At 43.8% G+C, this 25,949-nt stretch overlaps 1 protein-coding gene across 5 annotated transcripts in view; it reads right to left on the reverse strand.

Moving 5' to 3' along the window:
- LOC130521542 (MAM domain-containing glycosylphosphatidylinositol anchor protein 1) overlaps positions 1–25,842 on the reverse strand; it is a 109,104-nt gene extending 83,262 nt beyond the window's left edge. For 4 of the 5 annotated variants that reach the window (XM_057025163.1, XM_057025162.1, XM_057025160.1 and 1 more), the window contains exons 1-2: positions 24,750–24,906; positions 24,399–24,488 (exon numbers count right to left, since the gene is read on the reverse strand). In XM_057025163.1, the coding sequence (XP_056881143.1) occupies positions 24,399–24,488; positions 24,750–24,891 (232 nt within the window). In that variant the 5' untranslated portion in view covers positions 24,892–24,906. Of the gene's footprint in view, positions 1–24,398; positions 24,489–24,749; positions 24,907–25,135 lie in introns of those variants that run through there. The other variant, XM_057025161.1, reaches the window with a different exon arrangement.
- Between the last annotated feature and the right edge of the window lie 107 nt (positions 25,843–25,949).

Raw genomic sequence — 25,949 nt, forward strand, 5'->3', positions numbered from 1 at the left:
TCACTGAAATAATTAAACCGGAGCCTTTCTGAGCATTTTATAACTAAATAAATACAAATTTTTACAAAATGTTAATTGTCAGCTAATTTAGTTAGCGAATGGGTGAGGTGGTGGAGTTCAATATCCGATTCCTGATCGTTCCTCCTGAATAATTTACTATTGTTAAAAAAAAAAAATGTTTGCCAGCATCAAACTCTTCATTAATTAAAAAAAATGGTTTATTATCAATATGGCAGGTTTTAACTAATATTGAAAAGATTTCCCTGACTAAAGAAATCTCTGAAAATTGTAATTTAGTTTTCAGAAACAGACAAGAGTGAAGGAATCAGCTGTCTGAACCAGGCCAAAGGCTGCAACAGGAGGAGTGAGAACACAGGAAGTTGTTAACAAAAACATTTGTACAGTGTTGTGTTCTGCTGAGAGGCTCATCCATCCATTGAGGGTGGAAGAGCGTCATCAGTCAGAGGAAGCTCCTGTTTTGACAGCGATCTATCCCTCTCTGTCGACTCATCTATCAAAAGTGTTCGGAGAGGCGTCGAGTCGGAGCGTTTCTCCTGCATTATTGGAAACGTTCACAGAGATTCAATGTGCATTAGTGGTGAATGAAACATAACTATTGGCAGACGCCTGCTCTGATTAATTGATTCATCAGTGTATATCGTGTTTGTTTTTGTTGGGGGCAACGGAACATCTCTCACTAAAACTAACGATGAGACAGGAGAGCACGTGTCAAACTGCAGCCACAACTTGACTGAGTGCTGATCAGTGTGTGTGTGTGTGTGTGTGTGTGTGTATGTGTGTGTGTGTCTGTGTGTATCTGTGTGTGTGTGTGTATCTGTGTGTGTGTGTGTGTGTGAGGGAGAAAGCACTATTAAAATGTGCATGAACAAGTACATCCATGTGTATGTCGTGTGTCTTTCCCAGCGTGCTCTACTGGATCTCACGGAAGAATCCTACAGAAGGTCACGGAAGCCGCCGAATGTGAAGTCACGCCAAGCATGATTGATGGGCTTAGTTACTTTATGGGGACTCTTCGTGCATGCCAATGAGCTCCGTCTCAATTCACTTCACTCACAAGAGACCATTTAGAGGCTTTGGCCCCTCCTCTGTTGGTGAAGGGGATGGAACAGAGTAAGAGAAATTGGGCACCTGAGAGAAAAGTCACAGATTTTATTGATTTACTGCAAACGGAGGCAGTAGCCACCTGACCCAAAGAAACACCAATCTTGACGAAGACACTGGCGCACGCACAAAAGTGCACATAAGCCTTATGACAGCAGCATTTTATCAGGATTCTGCCGTGCAGACAGGTTGGACAAAGATCAAAAGGCTGATGTCATGACCCATTTCCTTTCATTTTGGTGTGATTGGAGCTCCAGATATAACTACGTGTCCGGGATGTGGTTTTAACTTCTGACCTATCTGTTAAATGGCTGTGATAAATGAAAGGACTAACCTTCAGAAATCTCCCAGCAATTCCAATCACTTCTAACTTTCATTCTCAACAGAATACACAGATATCAGAGACTCCAAGCATTTTTAAAATCTTCTTAGTCTTACTTCAGACTTTTTACTAGTGCAGGTGTTGAATGTTATTACTCAACGACAAATTTTATACAAAGAGCGTCTCTGACATAACTCATCCAGCAATAATAATCTCAAATTAACCCTCAGTCTTTCACCATCAATTTTCTGACAGGCGGAGCAGATTAACATGTTTATTATGACGAGGGCTCCTTGGAGCAGCACGGAACTAAAAAATAGTAAAATAGTATAGAGTAGGTATCAATGAGCCAGGCCCTGGGTGGTGCGCCTTCCTCTGGAATCTCCCCAACAATCGAGAGGGTCATTGAGATTTGATAGCTGATGAGACAATCTCCTGTGTTTGCTAGTGAGCGATGGGGCGCAGTCGCCCCAAAAAAGGAGGAAAAGAGTGGGATTAACAAAAGTGTCTAGTGGCCAAAGAAGTCAATGTGAGGGGACTGAGGGAGGACGTTGGAAGGACAGAATGCAGGAGGGGGAAAAGGAAAGTGAAAAGCGAAGGACCTCTTTTGAAATGTTGCATGTTATGTGTTGGCAGAACAACACTGGAGGGAAAGGAAGGAACTTCACAGGATTTTCTTTGTTCTTTTCTAACCTGGTTTGTGTGCCAAACTGAATGATTTTATAAGCATTTTCAGCACGTAGGTATGTTAACTGAGAGGAACCTCAGCTAGATCTTCCCTCTTGCTTTGCTCGAGAGATAGCAAAAGGTCAGAAGACAAAACCAGCACCTTGATTAAATCTGAATGACGTGGAGAGAGGAAAGGTAGAAAATCCAATTAATTGAGCATATTCCTGACTTGTTATAGCAGTGTGCGGCTGCAGTTGCACAGAAAGGTTTATTTTTTATGTGGAGAGTAAAGCTTTGGGAAATCTAGCAGCAGCAGCGAGAGGAGAGACGGGTCTAAGGTGATGAATCGCAGCCTCACATACGAAGTGATCTTCACTTTGTCAGGTTCGCTCAAACGTGACTCGTGTTCCTCCCTAAGACTGGCCTTTTCACATGTGAGCTCTCGCAGGATGAAAAGATAACGAGAGGAGGGAGACGGAGAGCTCTGACGGAGATATGAAAAGCCCTTTGGCACAGATGGGCGGAGGGAGAAAAAAAAGGTGTGCAAGTGCAAATATTTCTTCTTTAACTCCTTTATCCATCCTTCATTCTCTTATCCTCATCACTCACCCTCTCAGCATTCTCTACAGGAAAATCTGAAGGGTCTAGCTGTCTGACTTCAGTGGCCCTCAGAACAGACGGGGGGGTTTAGGGTTGACATTTTGACCTAGGAAGTAATTATTGATCCACCCCATTTGTGTCAAGAATGAGAGCGAGAGAAATTCACTTTTTTCATCTGGATTAGAAATCAACCCTTAAAAGAGAAATAAAAACCAAATTGTTGCTCCAGTGGTTCCCTGTCTCTAATTACTGATTTCTAACAGATGGTTTATTTTGCTGACTGGTTTTGGAGACTGGAGAAAGATTCCCAAGGGTTCTCTGGCATGTTTCAGCTGTTACGGCAGTATGACGGCCATGTGGATGGAGAAGACTGACCTCAGTGATCATCTGACAATCCTTCCTGTGCCACCAGTAGGTCAAAACCGCTTCTGTCTCGCACAATCTCCCCAATGATGTAGCGTGATGACTTTTATGGTCGTCTACCTTCTCTTTTGGCACCTTCACAAGGTTGTCTGGATTTATGTTGCCCACAAGAGGAAATGTAATAGGCTAACTTTCAATTTGCGCGATATCGCTAACACAGCCTCATCGGTACTTTTTGTCATTTTGAAGCAGGTTGGATCATTTCAGCCACAGACTGTATTTAATGGAGATAAGTCACTTTTATGTGACATGAAGAACCAATCATTAAGAAGTATGTAATAAAAAGTGATATAGGCTTGAAAATGAAGAAAGAGTTTCTGGTCAGAGCTCTGTGTTTGTGTTAAATGATGACTGGACACACACATACACACACACAGATACACACAGACACACACACACATACACACACACACACACACACATACAAACACACACACACAGACACACCTGCTCCTAGAAATAAATATCATGGTTGCCACTGATAAAAAAAATTCTATGAACATTTCATATGATCCCCTTAAACATACAGAAAAAGTCATTTTCTTTCATTTTTTTCTACATTTCCAATAATGAATCCGGCTGAGGTTTTCCAAAGTCATCCTCATTTCAATCTTCAAACATGTCATGGGTGACCTAACAGGTGACCTTTTAACCCCTAAACACGTTAGCTGTACTGTTGTCGGCAGTCAACTACTTGACTGGTTACTGCATCTACAGCCTCTTCTTCAAGAGAGAACTAGCTAAATGTTGGATGGAAGCAATAAAATAAAAATCACAGAGGTGCTGCTGACTGGCAAGTCACACCTCCTTGTCAGAAATTTAGAAGTGAAAATGACTGTCGAGATTTGTACTTCACACACTTCACACATCATCATTCCCACAAACCTCTGCTGCTCAAAGCAACAAAACCATCTGTTAGGACACGAGGAGACAAAAGGAGTAACGTAAGGAGAGAGAAACAGAGAACAATAACAGCTGGCAGGGCTTACGAATTTCACCAGAGGATTTACTTCTGTGTGTGTGTGTGTGTGTGTGTGTGTGTGTGTGTGTGTGTGTGTGTGTGTGTGTGTGTGTGTGTGTGTGTGTGTGTGTGTGTGTGTGCGTGTAGTAAAACAAGGTGTGCATATGCTTGCATTGGTGAAAATCTTTTTGTAGTTATTTTAGGTTGAGCTGTTAGAAGATTAATCATTTTCACCCTGAAAATCATTAACCTTTGAGCTTATTACAACTCTCATGGGTCCACTGGAAGGTTTGTGAAGCTGAATCATCTTAATTGAGCCAAATTATCACACAACGGTGTGACTAAATAAAAAATGAAAAGCATTTTCAGAGAACATTAAATAGTCAGCCATCAAATAGAAACCAAAAGCAGCAGAGCCTGTTAAAATCAATGTGGTATGAGCAAGACTGAGAAACTAAAAAACCCCCTCAGAGACATGAAGGACACATGTCTGACTGTCCACCTCGTCCACAACAGACGATCTGAACAAATGACAACAGAGGAGGGACTAACAACGGTAGGTGGAGGAGGACGCAGTGGGTCAGGTAGAGGCAGGCTGACCCAGAGGTCCCACATGAGTTAGATTTGTTATAAAAAAAACACAAAGTCTTCACAGGTGTAGCAAAATTGTTTTTCATTCTTGTCCTCGTGCAGCGAGCATTTATGATTGAACCCAGACTATAATGGTTTACCTCAGCATCACCTCCTTCTTTACTGCGTACCGAGCTTTTTGTGCAGTCAGATCAACGTTGAACAGACTGACACACTCACGGCAATGGTATGATTCAAGTAAAGTGGAAAAACTGTGTCGAGGGCACAGAAAAGGACACTGAACAGAGGACAGAGAAGAAAATCACCGAATTTACCTGAAAAATACTGTCGATGTGACAGCAGCGAGGTCACGTGCTCGACTGTCAACCTGACCTTATTCTATTGAGCCATAATGATGCACCCCCCCACACACGCAGGCACCCACACTCACACTCACAGTCCCACAAACACAGACCCATACACACACATACACACACACCAAGACACACACAGAAAAAACTGTTAGCACAATGAAAAAGATACAGACAGAAGAGTCATAATTAAAATATTCTCTCCTAACAAGTGAAAGGTGTGAATCATGGACAGAAGGAGAATGAGAAAAGGATTCACTGAGGGAAGGTAAACCTGTCAGAGACAGACAGAAAAGGAGTGAGGAATAAAAAACAAGTTCAGACTTTAGATAGAAAACAGCACGAGTCCGTCCAAACACCCAGACAGATGGAGAGATAAGACTGTTGGTAAAAGATGTTCATTACTCCTGATAGAGGGAGGGAAGGAGAGATGGGTGGATGGAGGAAGAGATGGAGGGATGGATAGAGGGATAGATGATTGGATAGAGGGATGGATGGAGAGATGGGTGGATGGAGGGATCGATGGAGAGAGGGAGAGATGGGTGGATGGAGGAATGGATGGAGGGAGGGATGATTGGTTGGAGAGAAGGACTGGATAGAGGGGTGGATGGGTGGATAGATGGTGGATGGATGGCTGGATGGAGATAAACCAGACATAAAGGCCAAAATAAAAGCATCATTGCATTGTTATTATTGTGCCTGCCTGCCTGCCAGCCAGAGAGAGAGAGTATAAAAAGGATTTTCATTCATTCATTTTCATCAGGATCATTTTCAGACCGACTAACCCTGCCCAGAGCTGCATCTGAGGCCTGATCACATATCCCAGTTTGTAGTTTTTGGTAAATTACTCAGTTTTAAGAAATGTATGTAAAATTCACTGTGCTGAAAACAACTCTGTAACTTGTTTAAGTAAAAGTCATTTGAAACATTCATCCAACATCAGATAGTATCGAACTGCTCAGAAAACTAAACATGTCGGAGGAGCTGACAGAAAAGGTTCCTGCTGCAGTTCTCTCTGCGGTTCCTTCTGTTCTACACTTCAGCCTTGATTTCAGTAGGGAACCCTCTCATTTCCCAGCTCCCCCCAGGAGAACACGGAGGAGCTGGTGATGCCATGAGTCAAGTCTCCAGTGGGTCTGGGTCTCCTCCGGGCTGGACCTGCCTGGGATACCTCCTGAGGAAGACTTCAGGGAGGCATCCAGACCAAATTCCTCTCTGACTACCTCTAAGACATCTGAGCTCCTGCAGGACATCTGACCTTGTCACCTTCTTTAGAGCAACATAAACCTCCCAAACTGGCACTTTGTTGGTTATTCAATAAATTTTAGTTAGTTGCTGATTGTTTGTAAAGGCACAGAAGGTTCCTCGAACACGATGCTAATTTCTGTGATCTGGTAAAGCCTGTCCACTCCCAGATTCTTTGATTCGACACACAGGCGTCCTAATGAGCCCCGGTATCCCTCCCTCAATTACTACTTCGTTGCTCTTTTGTCAGCCTGTTCTGTAGCCTAGCAACCTACAATTAGCAAGGTGACTAAAGTGTACAACATGATGGCATGTTAGCTTCTTGAACATGTGAACCTGTCTTCCATCGGCCGCAGATGGGATTGAACGTGCACAAGGCTCTGCCGCTCAGCCGGCAAACAATCCCAGCTGTCAATCACGTCAGCTGGCAGACAGATCAAGTAACAGCTTTATAAAAGACACCCAGAACAAGAGAGACCCACTCATTCACCGATGATTGAAACATCCACTATAAATCTCTACTACCGACATTTGTGGTGCAAAGTTCGATGATCAGAAGTTGTTACAATCATTCAGTCATTAAGAGAACAAAATGTAACATTGAAAAAGATGTGAAATCAATCAATCAATCTTTTTGTACATAAAATGTAGCACAACATGTTTGCCATGATTAAAAGCAGCCCACGCCAGCATACATATCTTAGAAACATAAAAGGCATCTTATCTCTAAGAGACCCACAGGTTGGGCAATTTCCAGCCTTTAGTGGACATCTGATCTTTTGCTCCTCTTTCTGCCACAAAAAAGGCTGTAAACCGTGGAACAAGAGTCAAGAAGAGTTTCTCTCTGCTCCGTTTCAAGAGTTCAGAATCACGGACTCAAAATTTCCTCTGTTAAAAACAGAAATGTGGAAATACTTGAGGTGTTAAATTTAAGATACTGTACCTTGAAATTACCTTCCTGCTAGACAAGACATCCAAAAAGGAGTAGCGAACCGCTGATTCACGGTGCATCTGCTGCTGCTACGTCCCCCTGTGACATATTTGATGTAATATGTATCTGCCACACTGCAATCTCACACAGACAGCAGCAGCAGAGGAACCCAGTGGATTATTTTTCAAGAGCAGACGCATCAGAAGCTCGCTGGTCCTGTAGGAATGGAGATGGATCCTCAGACTTCCCCTTCAGTCAGCCTGGCTGTTCAGTTGCACAGCCAGTGGAGACATAAAACAACATCTGTGCTTCTCAACTCCAGACGATCACTTGTTTCTTTGTTTCTGTCGCGAGGATCTATTAGGAAGTAATATCACACATCTGAGCGTCTTGCCTGGGTTTTTTCTATCAGTGTCTGTTATAAACATCAGGCAGGAAACTGCTGCTCAATATTGCAGCACTTGAGATGAAGTGATTTTACAAACGCGCTGTTGCTGCATGCAGCTACAGTAGAGAAAACGTGCCTGCAGGTCTGATGACTTAAAAGTACTACTGACATGTTTATGTCTGGTTTTGTACCAGATGAGAGATAATGGCTCCCAGAGTTGCTGTAAACGTTACAAAAGAAAGAAAATAAAAAGAAAGCTTCTGTGGCCAGATACCTTTGAATGAGGCCTACTGTGACTCGTCTTCAATGTGTTATTTAACAGGAAATTAAATATTAACCAGGAGCTAAGAACAGTCGGACTCCAAACCCCCTGCGGATGGTGGGTAGTAAGACAATAACAGATTGAGGAAGAAGAAGAGGAAAAGTGTGAGAAGGAGTTGGATGTTAATAGGGATCATTAGCAGAATTCACATCTATAAAAGCTTTCAAAATATACAGGCTACACTGACTATCACATTTCACACACACACACACACACATGCGCACGCGTGAAGTGTGTGTGTATGTGCGCGCGCACACACTTCTCTGACCTCACTGGACTTTCCTATTGGCAGTAGCACCTCCACGAAGGCACAGAGCAGAGAAGAGTCACACAACTCACAGCCGGAGTTAAAAGTAGTCCATGTCACACCTACATTAACAATGCATATTGTACCTTTCACCACAACGTTAATTACCCTCCCTTATTCTTCCAGCTACACTTGGTGTTGTCATTCCAGCACTCATTGCTACACACCCAGAAAACATCACGGCCTTTGAGATGCCTCTGTTGTCATCCTGACACCTCTGTAGTTTCATTCAGGGCCTCAGAATGAAGGGGGTGGGGGGGCGACAAGACAGGCTTTTGAAGTTTCCTCTCCTCTATTTTGTCAGAGAGCGTTAACCAGGATGGAGGAGGAGCAGTGATGCAAGCTGGAGGTGATAGCTCCTAATTGGCTGCTTGGATGAGGAGGAGGAGGAGGGAAAAGAGGAGGGGATAGAGGTGCAGCAGAAGGAGAATGAGCAGGAGGAGGAGGGAGAGATGGATGAGGAGAAAGAGGAGGACACTACCACTTTTGGGACTTTAGGGAATAAATCTGCCAATTGAAAAAAGAGCAAATTTAAAAGCACCAACTCAGCCAAGGCTAAGCTCTGAGCTCTGCATTCTGGGGGCGGTCACAATCTAATAATCAAATATGCTGGAGTTACGTTCAGCAGCAGTGATTTGCACTGATGTCCACGCTGCAGAAGACAAGCAGCTCATGAACCAAACTACTGTCTGTTGATGATCCCGCTGTAGCTGCAAGGGTGTCGGCGAAGGTGCCGAGCTGCCGACACGTCCACCATTTCTCAGATGACAGAGGTCACTTGTGACACTCACAGCTGTGAAGATGGTTCAATATTTCACAAAAACATCTGTGCCCTTTGATCCTTTCAGGGCACTTGCAGAGTGAGGTGACTGTGGACCAGCAGCATTCAGTCACTCATAATGCAACAGTCCCTCTGCAGTAATAATGAAGGCAAAGAGCAGATAGTCAGCTGGGGAGTTTCTATCTTGGTCATCCTGGTGCAACAGTAGTGCAAAGATGTTCCAGCTTCTGTGGGGCTGTCATGAGTCCGGAGCTACTGAAGCAGCAGAAGCTTTTTGAGTTTAATAGAAGCAATTAAATATTCCAGACCTTCTGTACAACCTGAATATTCTATTACATCGGCAGCAAAGTATCAGACACACATGCACACACACAAAGAAAAGTTCCTTCAAATGTGTCTCTCCAACACATTTCCCAACACAACTGTCAGACACACAGGAGAGCGGAGGCCAGCTGTGGAGGAAGGGAGGAAATAAAGGGGTGCAAAACAACAGATAAAAGGGAGCAGTACTTTAAAGTAAAGTGAGAGAAAAGATAAACAGGATGAGTAGAGAAAGGCTGTGACGTCAGTGATTAACATGTCACGCAGCCGCTCACATGTCTCTACAATATTAATTACACTGTGTCACACACATGAATAATGGAAGAGTCCTATTTAACTAGACTGAATTATTTAGTAGCTTCTCGGCCTTGTGTGTGTGAGGATCAATAAACGCCAAACGCAGGTAATAAACTTCCAAAAAATAACCTGAAGGAAGAGACCTGAGCTTTTGTAAGTGTGTCCATGTGCGTGTGTTTAAACACTTTCCTTGGCCCAGTCAATGTTATAAATTTTGGCTAAAATCAGCCTTAAAAATGGTGAGGTCATGTTTAAGGCGAACAGCCGTGGTTCCAGACCGTGATGCTGTGGTTGTCTGGCTCTGAAGCACCGTCTGACCACAACAGCACCAGCAGCGCTCTCATTAGAAACGTCTGCTCTGATTCATACAGCTGCTCACCATTACGGCTCTTTCTAAACTAAAGGACCCCCCCCCACTCCCATTTACAAGCATTAAGGTGACACAGAAAACAACACCTTCATGTTTGTCACATAAAGATTTTGCTAGTTTTTGTTTGATATAATTTACTATCTGATATACACTCTTACTATTTTCTAATGTAGTTTCTTACTTTAATCTGTCATTTAGACATTAGAGACATTTATTAGTGTGTGTTTGCGCATGTGTGTGCATGTATGCATGTACCTGCAGGTACATGTCTGCGTGTGTATCTGCATGTGTGTGTTTCTCCCTGAGGTCACATAACCAAACAAATTCAGTGAAGAAGAAGCAGTGTGTTTGCCTGAGCACGGCAACCGACAATTAATCAGCCCCCACGAATGGGTGTAAAGTTAAGACTTCATTCATGAATAAATCACAGAGTCAATAACGGCTCTTTGTGTTGACGGTGACGGTGAAACTGGCAGATTTATTCCCTAATGAGGGAAGATACCAGGATGAGCAGGTCACATGACAGTGAATCCAACAGGTATCCAACCAGTGAATCCAACCTGTGAAGCTTTGTCTGAGATCTTAGCTGAAGTTACCTGTGCAACTTCAGCTTTGCCACCGATATGATCATGAAAATGTTCAGTCACAGACGAGGAGGGAGAGTTAAGCGCACATAATCTGCTCACTTGGGCGTGTACTATATTCCCTACATATCCATGAATCCTTGGAAGTGCTGGGCCGTGCACGATTATGCCCCGAACATTCCACCTTCGCCTCCCCCCTGCCCGACTCACAATTTCAGTTTGCATCTCGCCTTCCCGTTGCATCTGTAATCAGCTCGTTGGCTGGCTCAGTTACTCCCCAGCTCACCTGGAAAACGCAGCCATCACCACGGTGATTGTCTGAACGATTGGTCATTACTGTTGGAATAACCCCCCACACACACACACTCCCACATACCCGCACCCCCAAGAGCTGCAAAAACTTTCAGATTTCCATTAGCCATCTGCCTTTCCGGAACCATTTAGCCAAGGTGAAATTCGAAAGCCTCGACAGTTCAAAGGCCCGGCCATTAGCGCTGAGTAATCTGCTGCAAACAGCACATTTAAAGACAATCATGTCACACTTCTGAACATATTTGCAAAGCGCGCTTCACACAGAGCTCATACTGTATGAAATCTTCAAATGCGTTTCAAAATCTCGTTTGAATAATCAGATTGAAGCATATCCAGTATTTGTTTGGCCAGATGAGCACAGCAATCATCCGTGGGCTCTCCACAACTACTACTGTCTTTTTGAGTGCGTTTTTTTTATTTTGCTCTGCTGGATTTAATCTTTTTTTAAATAAATACAGAAGAAAAACTCATGTTCACGAGTCCTCCGATATCCCAGCCTGTCCTCCAGGGTGGCCCATCCTTTATCCCAGTGACATTCATTTTCAGTGTTGCACTTGGCATCCGATTAAGACCTTTGTGGAGGTTTAATTAGCCGAGTTGCTCGGCTGCGGCTGTCTGCACGCTGAATGAGGGCATGACAACAATTTCTTCAGGATGATGGCTTCACTGTCCTTCACAAACTCGCAGCGGCTGAAGAAGGAAAATTACGCAGCAGCTCGAGAGCAGAACGATAGGGCTGCTTTCACCACAGCGACTTAGTTCATGCGTTTCTTGATTAGCATCTTCTTTTGAAAATGTCTGTCTGCATTAAAGATGAGGTCTGAACCCAATATGAGCTGTTAGGAAATCTCCTGCTGATGCTGATGATATTCTCATCTGGAATAGGCTGCTTTTGGAGTCAGGTATTCATATTTCATATTATTTATTCTCTATCAAGCTGAAGTCATTTCTGTTGTAGTTGTTCCAGCTACAGGGACTACACCAGTCAGATGTATAGGCTGAAGTCGTAAAGTGAAGGATTTTACTTTTACTTTTACTGTAGCAACATAAACTTCATTTGGGCTTCATTTTGACTGATTTAAATGACTGACCTGCTGCATTCAAACTTTCATGTACACATCTTTGATCCACACAAAATTAGTACCAATATCTGAGACATTTCCTCAGACATTTCCAAATTAGAGACACTTTGAACAATGAAAAATGCTGGACTGAAGTGTTATTTGGATGTAATGGAGGCAGTCATGTTGCTGCTATTATTGTTAAATTATATTAGTTTCTGTGGTCGCGCTGGACCAATTACTGATGCTTTAGTGATGATTTATGGCTTTTCATGTTTGGAATGTATGAAAGTTGCTTCCGGATATGTACCAGAACGTGTATGCCTGTTGTTACTGCATGTGTGCCTCTGCATAATAGCTTCTGCTTTTACTCCTTTAGGCTTTGCTGAGTCTATAAGCGGAGCACATTGATGAATAATGAGGCTATTACGACCGTGGCAGACCACAGAGCATCGCCTGCTCGTTCAACACTGGACCCAGACTCAGGCTTTTCCTTCCATGGAAGCCTCCTACTGGAGAAACTGCAGCTCAGGGTTGACTTTAGAACTTCTGTTTGTCAATGTTTAGTCCATAAAACTGAAATACAAAGTCTGTGAGAGATCTCCTTTACTGCAAAAGCACCTTAATGTTTAAATGGCTGTTCATTTCTCTTTTTTTTCAAATTTATTTCTATATACCTAATATATTGGTGTTAAATATAAGAATAATTAACTTACCATTGGGAATCTTTGATGGATGATATAAATAAGATGAATGGAAGTAAAATCATGGGAGGTGTTGCATATATTCCACTACAGGTGAAACTTACTGAGAAAAACAAATGTTATAACTCGGCAGGATGACTGGCTGGAACTGATGTCTGAGCCCTGGTTGGATTAAGCAAAACCGCCCACGGTGAGAAGGTCTTAAATGTTGTCCTGGATACAAGACGATATCTGACCAGATTTCCAAACAGTTAATATTGTGACCTTTAGCCAAGGTCAAAGGAAAAAAAATGCAGAACTGCTTTTAAGTTTGACCTCTGACCCTGTCAGGTCACTCATGGAAAGACAAGCAAAGAATTCCCTTTGCTCTCTCTCTTCAGCCCCTTTTATAGAAAATCACCCTGCATTAATTTGAGGCTGACGGTAAAGCCAAAGAGTTTGGCCACAATTGCAAAGTGATGAATGGCTCTAAAGAAGAAGAATATTAAGTGGTTCTTTGTTCTTCTCGGTCTTCTGGCTCACTCTTTACATTCCCAGTGTGTTTTGCTTCTTACTAGCATCAACCTGAGCTCTCCAGTTTAGCTGTCAGCGAACAGGTGACGAGTGAGCGGTTCATTCAACTGCAAAGGTTTGTCAGCCTGAACTGGGCCTGAGCAGGTCCAGATGTAAACCCAAACACTTCACACATGAACACTTGAACATGTGAACACATGAACACATGCAGTGAGAAGCCACAGTAGGCAGATCAGCAGCTAGATCAGATATTAAGAGATGAGCGAGGCTTCTGCTCATTCAGTCAAGGACGAGGAAGACAGTGATTATAGAAAGAAAGATGGAGAAGAGAAGAAGAGAGACAGTGAAGGTGCAAAACAAACAAGTCTTCTCAAAGTGTTTGTTAGAGACACAATGTCTGCAATGTCTGTACTGATGCTGTAATCTGCTGATACCAGCGTTCAATTAGCATGAGACACAGCTCAAGGACCAACTGTCTAGACTCCTGTAAGGTTTGAAGATCCTGAAGCACCACAAGTTCATTTATATATTGTCACCTTCATATTACCCCGCTCATATTCTAAGAGTCAGTTAAAAGTCTTCATTTTAAAGCACTTGTCAAATTCAAGAACCTGAGAAGTCCTCGTCTCCACCGATGAGCCGATATACATTCATCAACACTCTGGCAGAGAGTCGATATTACAGAGGTGCATTTATATTGCATCAACAATTTCCAATTCAATTTGGCACTGATATAAACCCTATTTTGCTGGGCACAGATTCAAAGCCAAACAAACGCAGCAATTAAAGAAGCCACCATTTTAAAGGAAGATGAAAGTGCATGAAATCGCCATTCACGAATTACATCGTCTGTAGGTTTGGGGGGGGACTTTAATAACTGAAACATAAAGTGGTTGTAAAATGGAATTTTTTAAAATAGCTTTTAATATTATATTTCAAATTACATACAATAAGCCTGCATCTAATTTACTCGGATTAGTATTTTTATTCTCTTAAGGCACAGCAGATTTATTTTATCAACATTGCACCATATGTTCCAGTCAATTACATGATTTCTCTGACCCAAAACCACAATGGCTGCACGTGCATCTGGATCTGTTGGGGAATTTCATAGTTTAAAACACAAGCTGCTACCACTGCTCGCCTGCTGCTAATGCTCAGTAAGGGACTGCTCAGCATCACTGGAGATGAAGGTGCCTCCAAATTATGCTAAAATAAATGCCTTTACTATGTTCATTTACACAACTTATTGCTTCGTGTTAGCAGAACAAGATGCGTTGAGGCTGAAATGGAAAGAGTCAGATTAGCGGACATAAGCTCCTTTAACTTAGTCATTCACAATATTCATTTGCGAACTATTTAACATCGGTTTAAAATATAAAAACACTCTTTAACAGCATTGAGCAAGAAGCATTTAATTCTAGCTCAATGCCACATTTTGGAGTTCACAAATATGAGTGATAGGCTTCCTAAAGAGATGTTCTGTACCATATCGTACAAGATGCATGTTAGTGCATTCTAATATTATTGGAAATAGGACTGTAGAAGTGAAAAGCATCAGTATTCCAGCAACACACATGTCTCAGAACTTCTGGTGCCATTTCTGTGATGCATGAATAATGCATTTTTGTTTATGAGACCACAAAAAAAGAGACGACCGATGCAAATGCATCAAAGCCTCCACGAGGACTAAAATGATGGCGCTTCTCTTCTGCCACAGCCAGGCTACTTATTCAACAGGGCTGATGCTGAAAACAGGTGACGGTTGGAACAAAAAGCTCGGAGAGGAGGTGCAAAGTTGAAATGACTGTCCATCATCACCCGCTCTCAATCTGCATGTGCTCCTGCGGGGGGGTATCTGACTGGCGCTGACTCAGAGGCTGGAATGACAGATTGTTTAAGCTGTCTGTGCCTCAGACTTACTGTAGGAGTACAGCGGGACTATAAATGTTTGATCTAACTCTGACTCTTCCTTGGAGGAGTCAGTTTGTCAGATATGAAGAGGCAATATTAAATATTGATGTAGTTAAATGTCCTGTGGTCACCTTTCAAATATGGGATTCTTTTTGAACAGTAAACCTCATCAACGTCATCTCAGGAAAGAGGCCCATCAGGCGAGGGGTGAAACATTAACAACATCCACTTGGCTCGATTTTAGCTCATTATAGAGAAGAGGTTTTACTCCACGGCCGTTAAAAACAAAGCAACCTGAAGGCCAATTAATGGTGGCCTGTTCCCAAATGCATGTCTGTGGGAGGAAGCTGAATTGCCTGGAAAGAACTGACACAGCCATGTGTGACCATGTGACCACAGCAAGGAAACATGTAATCCTTACATGTTTATGTAAGAATTGGTCATCTGCTCCCAGATATCATCAATGAAGAATCCCTCCACGGGAGCCCATTCTCGTTTTTGTCTCTGCAAACACACCTTTCGCCTGTAGAATCACTGTCAACAAAGACACATTCCTCTGATTATGTGTCTCTGCATTAGCACTTACAAATCCATTCCCTCCATTCCTTTCACGCTCATCTTCTGATCCCTCCATCTCTCTCATTCCTCCCTCTACGGCCCACTTCTCCACAGAGGGTATGGTGGCAGTGGCTTCAATAATTCACTCCCCCTCAGAACAGGTTGTGTTAGCATTGCAGGGTGCTGCAGGCGAGAATAGAGAGGCCGCGGAAGAAAGATTAAAAACAAGAAGGAATGAAGAATGAAGTCAAAATGGATGAAGACTTTAAATACAAAGACGAAGAAAAAAGTGCAGCAGAGGAGAAAACCCTCTGTGGGTAATCACAAAGTAGGAAAACAAAAAAGGCTAAACTGTTAAAGTGCAACTAGCCTGCTTTTTCCCGTTTTTCTTCGAGAAATTGAAAAAGGTAACATCATGAAGAGAAAAGAGAAGGATGTTGATTTGTGCGTAAGGAGAGACAAAGAAAGTGAGGAACAGCTTGACCTCTGTGAGCTCTTCCAGGTTTCTAGCCATGTCCCCATGTGTGTTCCACACGCCAATATTTTCATTTTTAATCACCCAAATTTCTCTAGTGACAAGTAAAAATGAAAACATCACATTTGTAGAAGCTCTGTTGCTGCTCCTGTACACCAGAGCGGATGAGCTTCAGACTTTGTTTCTATGTTAAGCTACACAACATTTTGGGGTTTTGATTTGACTAGAATTCTCTTGAACAGCCGTGACACAATAAAGCAAAATGTTTAAAACAAGTGCCTCGGGCCTTTCAAACATAATTTGGGCTGATGCTCGCAAAGTTTGGGTTGCTCTCGCCTTCCCACCTTCTCTGGCTGCCTCACGCAGACTTGTTCCCTCAGCTTTGCTCCCTTTATTTGAGTTCCATGTCGGTTTAGCTCTCCATCTCCAGGGAAGCCTTTCTTCTTTCAGCTGCCCTGGATCTGGCCCTGCCCTTTTCAATGCCACTGTGCCACACTGTGGATAATATTAGCTTTGCCCTCTGCCGCCAGCTGACACTACATTTATTTGTCTTTTTTTGTTAGTTCATCACTGAAAAAGAGGGCTACCAATCCAGATGTTGCAAAGGTGGACACCACAGCTGCACAGAAAAACTTCCTGTCTTCAGTTTGGCTGATAAACCCTGAAGTCCATCTGTGGTTTCACCGAGACTGCAAAATTTACCTGATAGATTAACTTAAAAGAACCAGCTCGGATGGAAAATGTCTGGAGAACTGATTTCCTGTGTCAGTAACCAGGGCCTGACGGAGCCACGGGTATCACACTGATTGACTCGGAATCAAATTTCACGCATCTGGAAATTCAATGGAAGGCTTCCGTTTGTTTCACTCTGTCCTCAAACAGCTTTCTGAACCTTCGCATCTCAATAGCATCTCTGTCTCACAAGATCATGATGAGACGAGTTGACATCTGTTGCTCAGCATCATCTAAACGCACATTCCGTTCATTTGGTTTAGGCTGCACAATTTCCCATCATTCTCTCTGCCTCCACTGCAGCCCTGCCTAAGTGCTACTTCCTGCAGCTAAGTCCCTCCCACACCAGCACCAACCTGGTGTTGTGACCCTAACCCAAAGATCTCATTCACTAAATGATAAAGGATCTTCTCAAGTGAGTCTTTATCTCTGAATTCGCATCATAAAGATCTTCACATATTTCAGGAATAATCCACAGGTGTGTTATTAGCCAAGCTGCTGCTACACTTGTTGAAGGAATGCACACCGGCAGTAAATAGGGTCAGCCAAGTTAAACACCAGCAGATGGTCCAATTTGTCACGGAGGGATGAGCCGAGGGTGGAGCTGCGATTAACACCTGACGACAAACACAACACGACAGCTGGCTGAACTGCAGCTGGACCGAGGAGCCTTTTCCATCTCTTCCCACAGATGTCCGGCCTCACCTCTTCATTCTCTCCCTGTCTGCAGGTTTCAATAGCAGCTCATGTCCTATATGTGCACTCTAACTGAGGTGGGTGGGTGCTTGCACTGAAATCAGTGGATGAGAGCAAGATGATGACAGGGCATCGGTAGAGAGAAGCGTCGGATGATGGCAGGAAGGTTGCAAGGAGGCAAGGAAAATGTGATGAGGAGAGGTAAAGAGGCATAACTGCGAGAGTTTGGATAAAAACTGAGAATTAGAAGTGAATGGAGGATGTAAAGTACAGAATGGGTGCATTTTTGCCCCTGTTTGACACGTTAAGGGTAGCTTTATGGATGGCTGAGGAGGAAAAGAGGATCAGTGAGAGGAAAGGAAGGGAGGAAGATGACAAGAACATCTTTCTTGACAGGTACAAGTTCAGTCGATGGGTGAAGACAACCTTAAGGAGGTTGGGGGGGGGGGGGGGGGGGGGGTAGCGGAGGAGAAGGATTGGGATGTGCAGCTTTTGGCAGGTAAATTTCTTCCCCGACAGTGAGGGGACTTTTAACATATCCAACAGATTATAGCGATCTCCTCTGAGCCAGCCGAGACGCATGCAAATGTGGGCAAAGTGTGAGAAGCAGCAAGCCAAACATTTCAAAAATTGAAAGTGGCTTTTTTATAACCCAAAACATCTTGAGTACAAGAGCAGAGAGCAGCCTGCTGCTGAGGATGAACAAGAATGGGAAAGTGAGAGGATGAGATCTGCAAGAAGCACACATTGTTGAATTATTAAGGCTGGATGTGTGTAGAAGCATAAGATAGATTTCCAGTGTTGATCCCTTCACACTGTCAGAAGTTTTGTTGGACCTGACCGATACAGTTTGGGGTAGGGTGCCCCCCCCAGAAACATATAAATAGACTTTCAGGCTCTGCTATGTGTAGGAAACTGGTCCATAGGAAAATTCCCAATGCTCAAAGGAAAATATGGCTGCTTATCTGCACCAGGCTGAGTGAATGTTCAGGGTTCCATCATCTCTATCCCTGACATCTAGTCCATGATTACATCCACCTTCACCTCTTCAGGATCCTGAAGTCAGGAGGTTTCTGTACTAGGTCATTGTGCCTTTGTTTTATCTACCAAATTGTTTGGCAGGATTTCAAATTTTATTTTGTGAAGAAACAGGACAAAAAATCTTCTCTTCTTCTCAAGTAACACAAACAAAAGAGCAAAAACATTAAAGTGGCCTTTTTGCGAGATAATCAAACTTTTGAATGTCCAGTATTTGGACCAGATTATTGGTCCTCCTTCAATCTTTAATGTCCGCTCTTTTACTGTGTAGACCAGGGGTGGGCAAACATTTTGATTCGTGGGCCACAATGGGTTCTAACATTTGACAAAGGGGCCGGACCAGGAGCAGATGGATGGATGGAGTGCTTTGGTAACCTCACCTCATTGGAGAAAAAATACACATCTTGGGATATGGAGAAAACATGTGCTTTAATTTCAAATGAAAATGAAGAGAAGCATTACAACAAAATATCTGACTTTGGAATGAGTCTTAAAACACTTAAAATCAAATGAATAAAATGTGCCTTTTTAAAAAAAAATTAATAACCATTTCTATTTTAAAGCACTGAAAGTTCTGTTATCCTTCAGGATATCACCATCACTCTCCTCCTGACTGTCTTTTTTCTAGTGGGAAAACACCAGAATTGCAGTGAAAATTTAACATTAACAAGGTTTATTCATTTAATTTTTCAAGTTTGGCGGGCCGGATTAAAACGTTTAACGGGCCGCGTGTGGCCCCCGGGCCTTAGTTTGCCCATGCCTGGTGTAGACTGATGTGTGTGTAGACTTTAAATCTAGTCTGTGTTTTTACATCATTTAACCGGAGAGACCCTGTTAGAACTTGTCAAACTGAGAACATTAAACCAGTATGAATTGTTTAAAAGTTTGAAATTTGAAATTGTCACAGCTCCATTCCCCCAGTTCCCCAGTTCCCTCCCGTCCCTCTGCTTCAGTAATTTTCCACTCTCCCTGCCTCTGCTCCACTCTACCTGCCAGCCACTCCCACCCCATCAGCTCAACTCCACTCACCTGCAAGCACAGCTGCAGCTTATTCCCAATCAGCCCTGCTTATAAGCCTCCCCTGCACTCTCACTCCTAGCCAGATTGTTCCTCCTTCCATGCAAGACTCTCCAGCACTTCTTACCTGCCTGACCTCCTGTTGCTGACCTGTTTGCCTCTGACCTGCCTGCACCCCCTGTCTCCTGGTAAACTCACCAGCCTTCCGTCCCTGACCACGACTTCTGCATGCTCTGGCTTTGTCAGGACTTTTAATAATTCTGATGCCTTCACCAGCTCCTTACATGAATCCATCACACCTAACCTTAACTAAACACAATTCTGAAAGCCTCTGGGTCCTCACATTCCAAAAATGTCCTCATCTGTTCTGGATAACATGAACAGGAACATACACACACTTCAAATCATATACGAACTAAAATACACCCACACATCAGCAGTAAATTGTGAATAATAACAAGTTACTTCTCTGTCCAAATGTGTGATGTCGAGTGGGACAGAGACTACACAGAGAGTGGGTGAGCATGAGGTAATGATCCACACATTCAGCGGAGGGTAAACTAGGCAGGAGCTGTTCGAGCATTTGTGTGTGGGCTACCGTGTGCATGTGGATGTGACCTGTATCATTATTCCAGAGTGAAGCACAAAGACAAGAAGGAACACAAGCGAGCGACTGCTCATATTTAATGACGTTGAACAGAAGTATTCTCTGAAGCTAATAACTACCTACAACATTGGCTTATGGGGTACAAGAGGCAGAAACAGTCTCAACACAGAACATCTTCACCCAAAACAAAGGAAATTCCATCTCATGTCTGTCAAACCTCCAGGGTGGCAAGCTACACACTCTCACCCGCTGCCACCTGCCTATTCATGGTTCAAAGCGCAACTTGTGGGAAGTGAGGTGATGAATCAGGCCTCCCAGGACATTGTCTTAGCGCTCTTATCTCACGGCTGCAGGTTGCAATGTGAGTTAACATGAGCCAGAGGACATTAGAGCCACTGACCTGCGGGTTAATAGAAGTGTTGTCATGCTTTCGTATCAGTCACTTACACTGCATACATACAGTGTGCAGATTGTTTCACTGGAAGGAAACTGAAGCACCTGAAGGGAAGACATTAATGATGAACCGCAACAACAAGGCCCTTCAGACTGGTAGCTACACAAACACTACCTTGTTACCATCTGGCTATCTGATGGATGGAAAGTAGGTAACATCAGGACAATTTAGGTTTAAAAAGCGCCCTATGTTCATTACAGATTTCTGAGTTCAGAGTTCCTCTGAATGCAGCACCATTCCAAGGACTATTCATACACATCAGAGAGGATTTAATCAATTCAGCCACTGAAGGCAGTCACTTCCAGGTATTGTACATCAAGTCAGGCCATTAGACAGCAGCAAAATATGTGCAACTACACACACCTAAGTTACACGGCTTTCAGGAAAACAGAAGTTAGAGGACAATTGTGAGAACTGGCAGAGCAGCTCGGCTGCAGGTCCATATTCACAAGATCTCTCACCTCGATGCTGAAAAAAGTGGTAGGACATACTGGGAATTAGCACAGGGCCCAATATTATAACCTAATGTTCCTGTTTACTTTATCACATTCAGACAGATCTTACTCTAGTCCCACTTTCAATCTGAATCCTTATCTTCTGGTTTAAAAGCTACATCACACATAGCTACATCACCTCATTGGTGTTGATTGGGAAATGCGTTAGGCGTCCTCACAGGACATCGATCCATCACTCGACACCACATCACAACTGACCTACATGTTGGGCTACATAAATGCTAACAGAAATGTTAAACCTCACCTTTAGTAGTTTTAACCTCACAGCTCATCTGCAAGGTAGAGTTCACAATTCAATCCAATCCAATTAATCTTTATTCTTCAATGCCTCTTACAATTAAAATTGTCTCTAGGTTCTTTACAGAAACAGGGCCTGGCCCCAACAAGCTACTGTGATGAGAAAATCACTTTAATAGAATGAAAATCCATCCATCCATCTATCCATCTATACACCGATCATCCATCCCTCCCTCCCTCCCCATTGTATCTTGTTATCTGCACAGCAAAAAGACCGACATGCTTGTAAGTGTGTATTTGTGTGTGTCCCTGTGAGTACAGTAAGAATATAAATAAAACAAACAGGTAACAAGGAGGAGGAGGAAGAGGAGAGTTGGTGTTTGATTGTAGGAGGTAAAAAACACATTCTCTTCACCTCTGGCTTAATGCTTCAGTCTCTTTCCATCAGCATCTCCTGTCCCCTCCTCCATTGCCTCAGAGCTGATAATAAATTATGGATGCTTATTAAAAAGAGAGAAATTCAGTCTCTGGAATAAACTCAGAGCGAGTGACACAAAAATGTGCTGGTGTGTGGAAGAGTTCAAGTCGCTGGCCAGTGGCTGGGCCGGATATACCTGGAACTTTCTAGGTCACCAGATTTCATGTGCCGTGGCAAGCTAATGCGCTGCGGCTCCTCAAAAGTTGGTCGCCCTTTAACGCACAAGCAAATGGCACAAACATGCAACATATTCCAAGCCTTTCTTCCTTGGGCGGCATCTTCAAAGTGATGTTAAATGTGTGCAGGCACATTTAACTTCCTCACTTTTTGCATGGCTTACTGCATTGTTTTATGGCCAGTGGCGAGGCCTCAGTTCTCCCTCACTTAAAATAGATTCTCAAAAATCCTTTAAGAGAAAATCATTAAGTTCATTATATTTCCTGTTAACAAGCACATAAATGCCTGACATTACCAGCTAATGACGTCTGGATTCCATCTACAGCATCAGCTAATGGTGTCGTGTGACTTTGTCAAGCAAATCGATAACTCGGTGTCACCGTAAAATCCACCGCTGCTCCGGCTGTAATGCGATGCTGCACGTGAGAGATGACGGAGACACTTTTCTGCCACATTTTGGGTTGATGATGCAAAATCCAGGAGTCAAATCCTTTTGTATTTGTTCCCCTAATCCTCACATGTGATGTGTGCGAGGCACCGGGCCTGTAATGACGGGATTACAGCACGCACAGACGAAACCAGTCCCATGTAGGGATGAGGAAGCCGCTCTTGGTCGAGCAGAAGCATCAGAATAATCTGAAGAAAGAAAACTGAGTGTAGATTTTTCTTATAGCTCCAGTATTTCTCAGCACACCTGTCCGTCCAGTCAGTATTTGATTGACAGATGATGCAAGCGGGGTGACAGCCTTCCACGGTTTAGAGGGGTGTAACCAGTCTTACACAGCTACTAAAGTGAGTGCGGCACCGAGATAATCAAGTGTTGTCTGGGGGATGAAATGTACCTGACTCAGACGTGTGCACGCACCCAAAGACATACTGTCTGGATGAGTTAAATGTCCATCTGTGCATTTATATGGAGGATATGGAGCAGCTGTCCCCACATGAGCGAAAAAAGGCCCAAACGGCCTCTCAGTCGTGAGCTGAGGAAAGCTCAGGCATCCGCACACGCCCCCCCGGAGAGCGCTACAGTAAATGAACCTCGCAGTCGTCCAAAGCGCTGACATCAATCAGGCACGCTTACACTTCTTGGCTCCCGACGGACGGCGAGTCGCATCTGTCTGCAAGAGGAAGTGCTAAACAATTCCAAAGTGGAGGGAAGCCATTTTATGCATATCAGCATACACGGCGGGCAGCGAGCGAGCCACACTCGTTGGCTCGTCTCCCGATCTCCCCAACCTCCCTTGTTTACTGCAAATGTGCAAATTGTGAAAGGGCTCAGTGTGAGGGAATGACTCTTCTTTTCATGAAGGTGATTTGCCCACATTAGACAGTTGCTGACGGGTATGTACAGCTGAGCCCCGCGACCACACACGGGAATCTGAGATCTGTGAGCGCAGCCGGCCAGATTCCCAGAAAGCGTGTCTCCGAGCCGAGCCCGAGAGACTGCTGTCAAACATCAGCGACCTTTAACACTGAAGTTAAAGCAGAAAACGGCACCGAATATCAGCCCATTCGCTGAGGCTGAATGCACGCCCTATATTCGCAACGGAGCCCATGAGGCACGGATCCCCACATCCTTCATTACAATCTGTTTCCACTTACACAGACCCCAAAACCATTTCAGCTCTGACAAAAACAAACACGAACACACTCTGCAGAACTGGAGATGCTGTGGGAGCACAAAGAAGGTGAAAACAAATATTTAGACTCCCCATTTGGAATCAACTGATGGACACCTCCAAACATCAGAACCTCTTGGATGAAAGGTTTGTGCGATAGCGGGGGGAAGTTAAGGGTGGACATGCGCCTGTAGCCGACACCGAGCGAACACGCACCGTGGACGTCGCGTTTAACTTGAAAAACACTTGTAAGTTGAGCGCAAAAACCGCGAGAACTGTTTAGGCGTCATTTCTGAAATTTGTTGCGTAAAATCCGGCAGCCTCGACTAAACGGATTAGTATCAGTCTTAAAGCGGAATTAGGCTGTTGCTGCAGCAGGTGTGTGCACCCCTCTCATTATGGCGCTCCATCTTTTTCCAGCTTCCTCCTTTGACTTCTATGAAGTAATATTTCCCTCTCCAGTTAATTTGCTTTGGATCTCCCCGAAGCCATTCTCCCAGTAGTGGAAACGCTGGTTATTACACAGCCTCTTATTAACGCGTCATGCTGAAACGCGGACAATATGGGGCACAGAGAAGGCCTTAATTAAGGTTACGGGCTAATAATTTCACAAATTAACGTCGTTGCAACGGATCTCAGTCTTTCCGGGCTGATAGAAAACGGATGGATCCACCACAGTAAAACACGTGTGAACGGAAAGTTCTTACCGTAAACTCCTTGTCCCCGGGAAAGAGAGCAGACACAGCACGATAGTAAAATCCAGAAAAGCTCCATGTTCAGCTCCGCTCCCTCATAACCTGAGACGGAGAGAAAAGAGACGTGAAATGAAGTGAAATTATCAGACATTGCCAGTCACCGGAGCAGCACATTTCCCTGCAGCCTGTTTTTGCAACTTTATTCCTGCAGTAGCTGCCCCACTTGACTAAACCTCCACCTTACGCACGGAAGAGGCAGGTTTGACCAGAGCCGCAGTCAGTGTCATTTATGGAGGATTAGCTACAAGTGGTGGTCATATAGCTGTGTTAAACAACCACTCGCTGTAGTTCCGCTCATCTAACCATTGTTGCTTTTGGAATGAGGAGGACCCACAGAGCCGCTGAGTGATGGACCAGGTCTGAGACTTTTTAACTCAGCAGTTAAACCTCTGACGTCTGGCTCCACGTTTGTCTCTGACGTTGGCAGGTCACCTCTCAAACTCATCAAAGTTGGACTGAGGGAAGCGTGATTTATCGCACGCGCCCTGCCTCATTCACACGTGACTTAAGTTCGGAGTGGATTGAAACTCAGAGCTAGCTTTATGTGATTAAAAAAAGACTGATGGTCTGACAAAAACTGTCTGTTTTTTTAGAATTTAATTTACTAGTAAAACACAGACAGAAGGTGTGCCGTGCAGAAAAAAAAAAAAAACAGTAAGGGCAGAAGATGCACATTTTAGCCCCTCTACCTTGTTTCCGAGGTGCCGTCCTTTGGGTCAGTACGCTCGCCGGCGCAGCGCGCTCTCCCCTCGCCTCGGAGATGAGGATTCCTCTGCTCTCCGTGAGACCGACTCGCGTTTCTCCACAAACCTGCAGAAAACTTATAAATCCTCGCTCACGTTCGGCGTCCGATGCGAGAGTTTGGACTCCCAGACCTGTCGCGCAGCCGCCTCGGTGATTTCAACTTTTATTTTTACGCACAAAGACCGGGCGGGATCTGCACACGGTGCTTCTTTCAGGATTTAAAAAAAAACACTTCAAGACTTATCCTTTAAAAATGACTCAGACAAATAGTTTCATCACATAAATCACCCCGCTATGATGGTGAGCTACTTTAAAATGTGGAATTGAAGAGGCTTTTTTTAACTACTCTGTGATGAATCGCGGTCCAGTAAAGCTCTTCTAGCAGCGCTTTCTCCTCTCAATCAGCTTTGTGTCTGTGGACTCCAAGTGATGCTGGCCAACTGGAGTATGTGCGCTGACTGAGAACGACCGCCCCTGTCTGTGCGTGGAGGAGAGAGGTAGAGAGAACGAGAGAGAGAGGGAGACGCCGAAGTCTCACAGCTCCACCGCGAACAGGTTGACTGAAGATCTGTTCTCCTGCTGCTTTGGTCATTCCACTTTTAAAACAGTTTTTGACGCCTTAATTGCGTTAAATGGATGTTCTGATGATGTTGGTCCGCTCATCGTTCTGGACAAATTACAGTTTTAAAATGCTTCATTAAGGTTCAGATGTGCAATTAACTCATCCGTTTTTTTTTCTCAAGGGCCAATAACAGTCAA

This window comes from Takifugu flavidus, chromosome 2 (assembly GCF_003711565.1).
Source record: "Takifugu flavidus isolate HTHZ2018 chromosome 2, ASM371156v2, whole genome shotgun sequence".
In the NCBI taxonomy this organism is placed as follows: domain Eukaryota; kingdom Metazoa; phylum Chordata; class Actinopteri; order Tetraodontiformes; family Tetraodontidae; genus Takifugu; species Takifugu flavidus.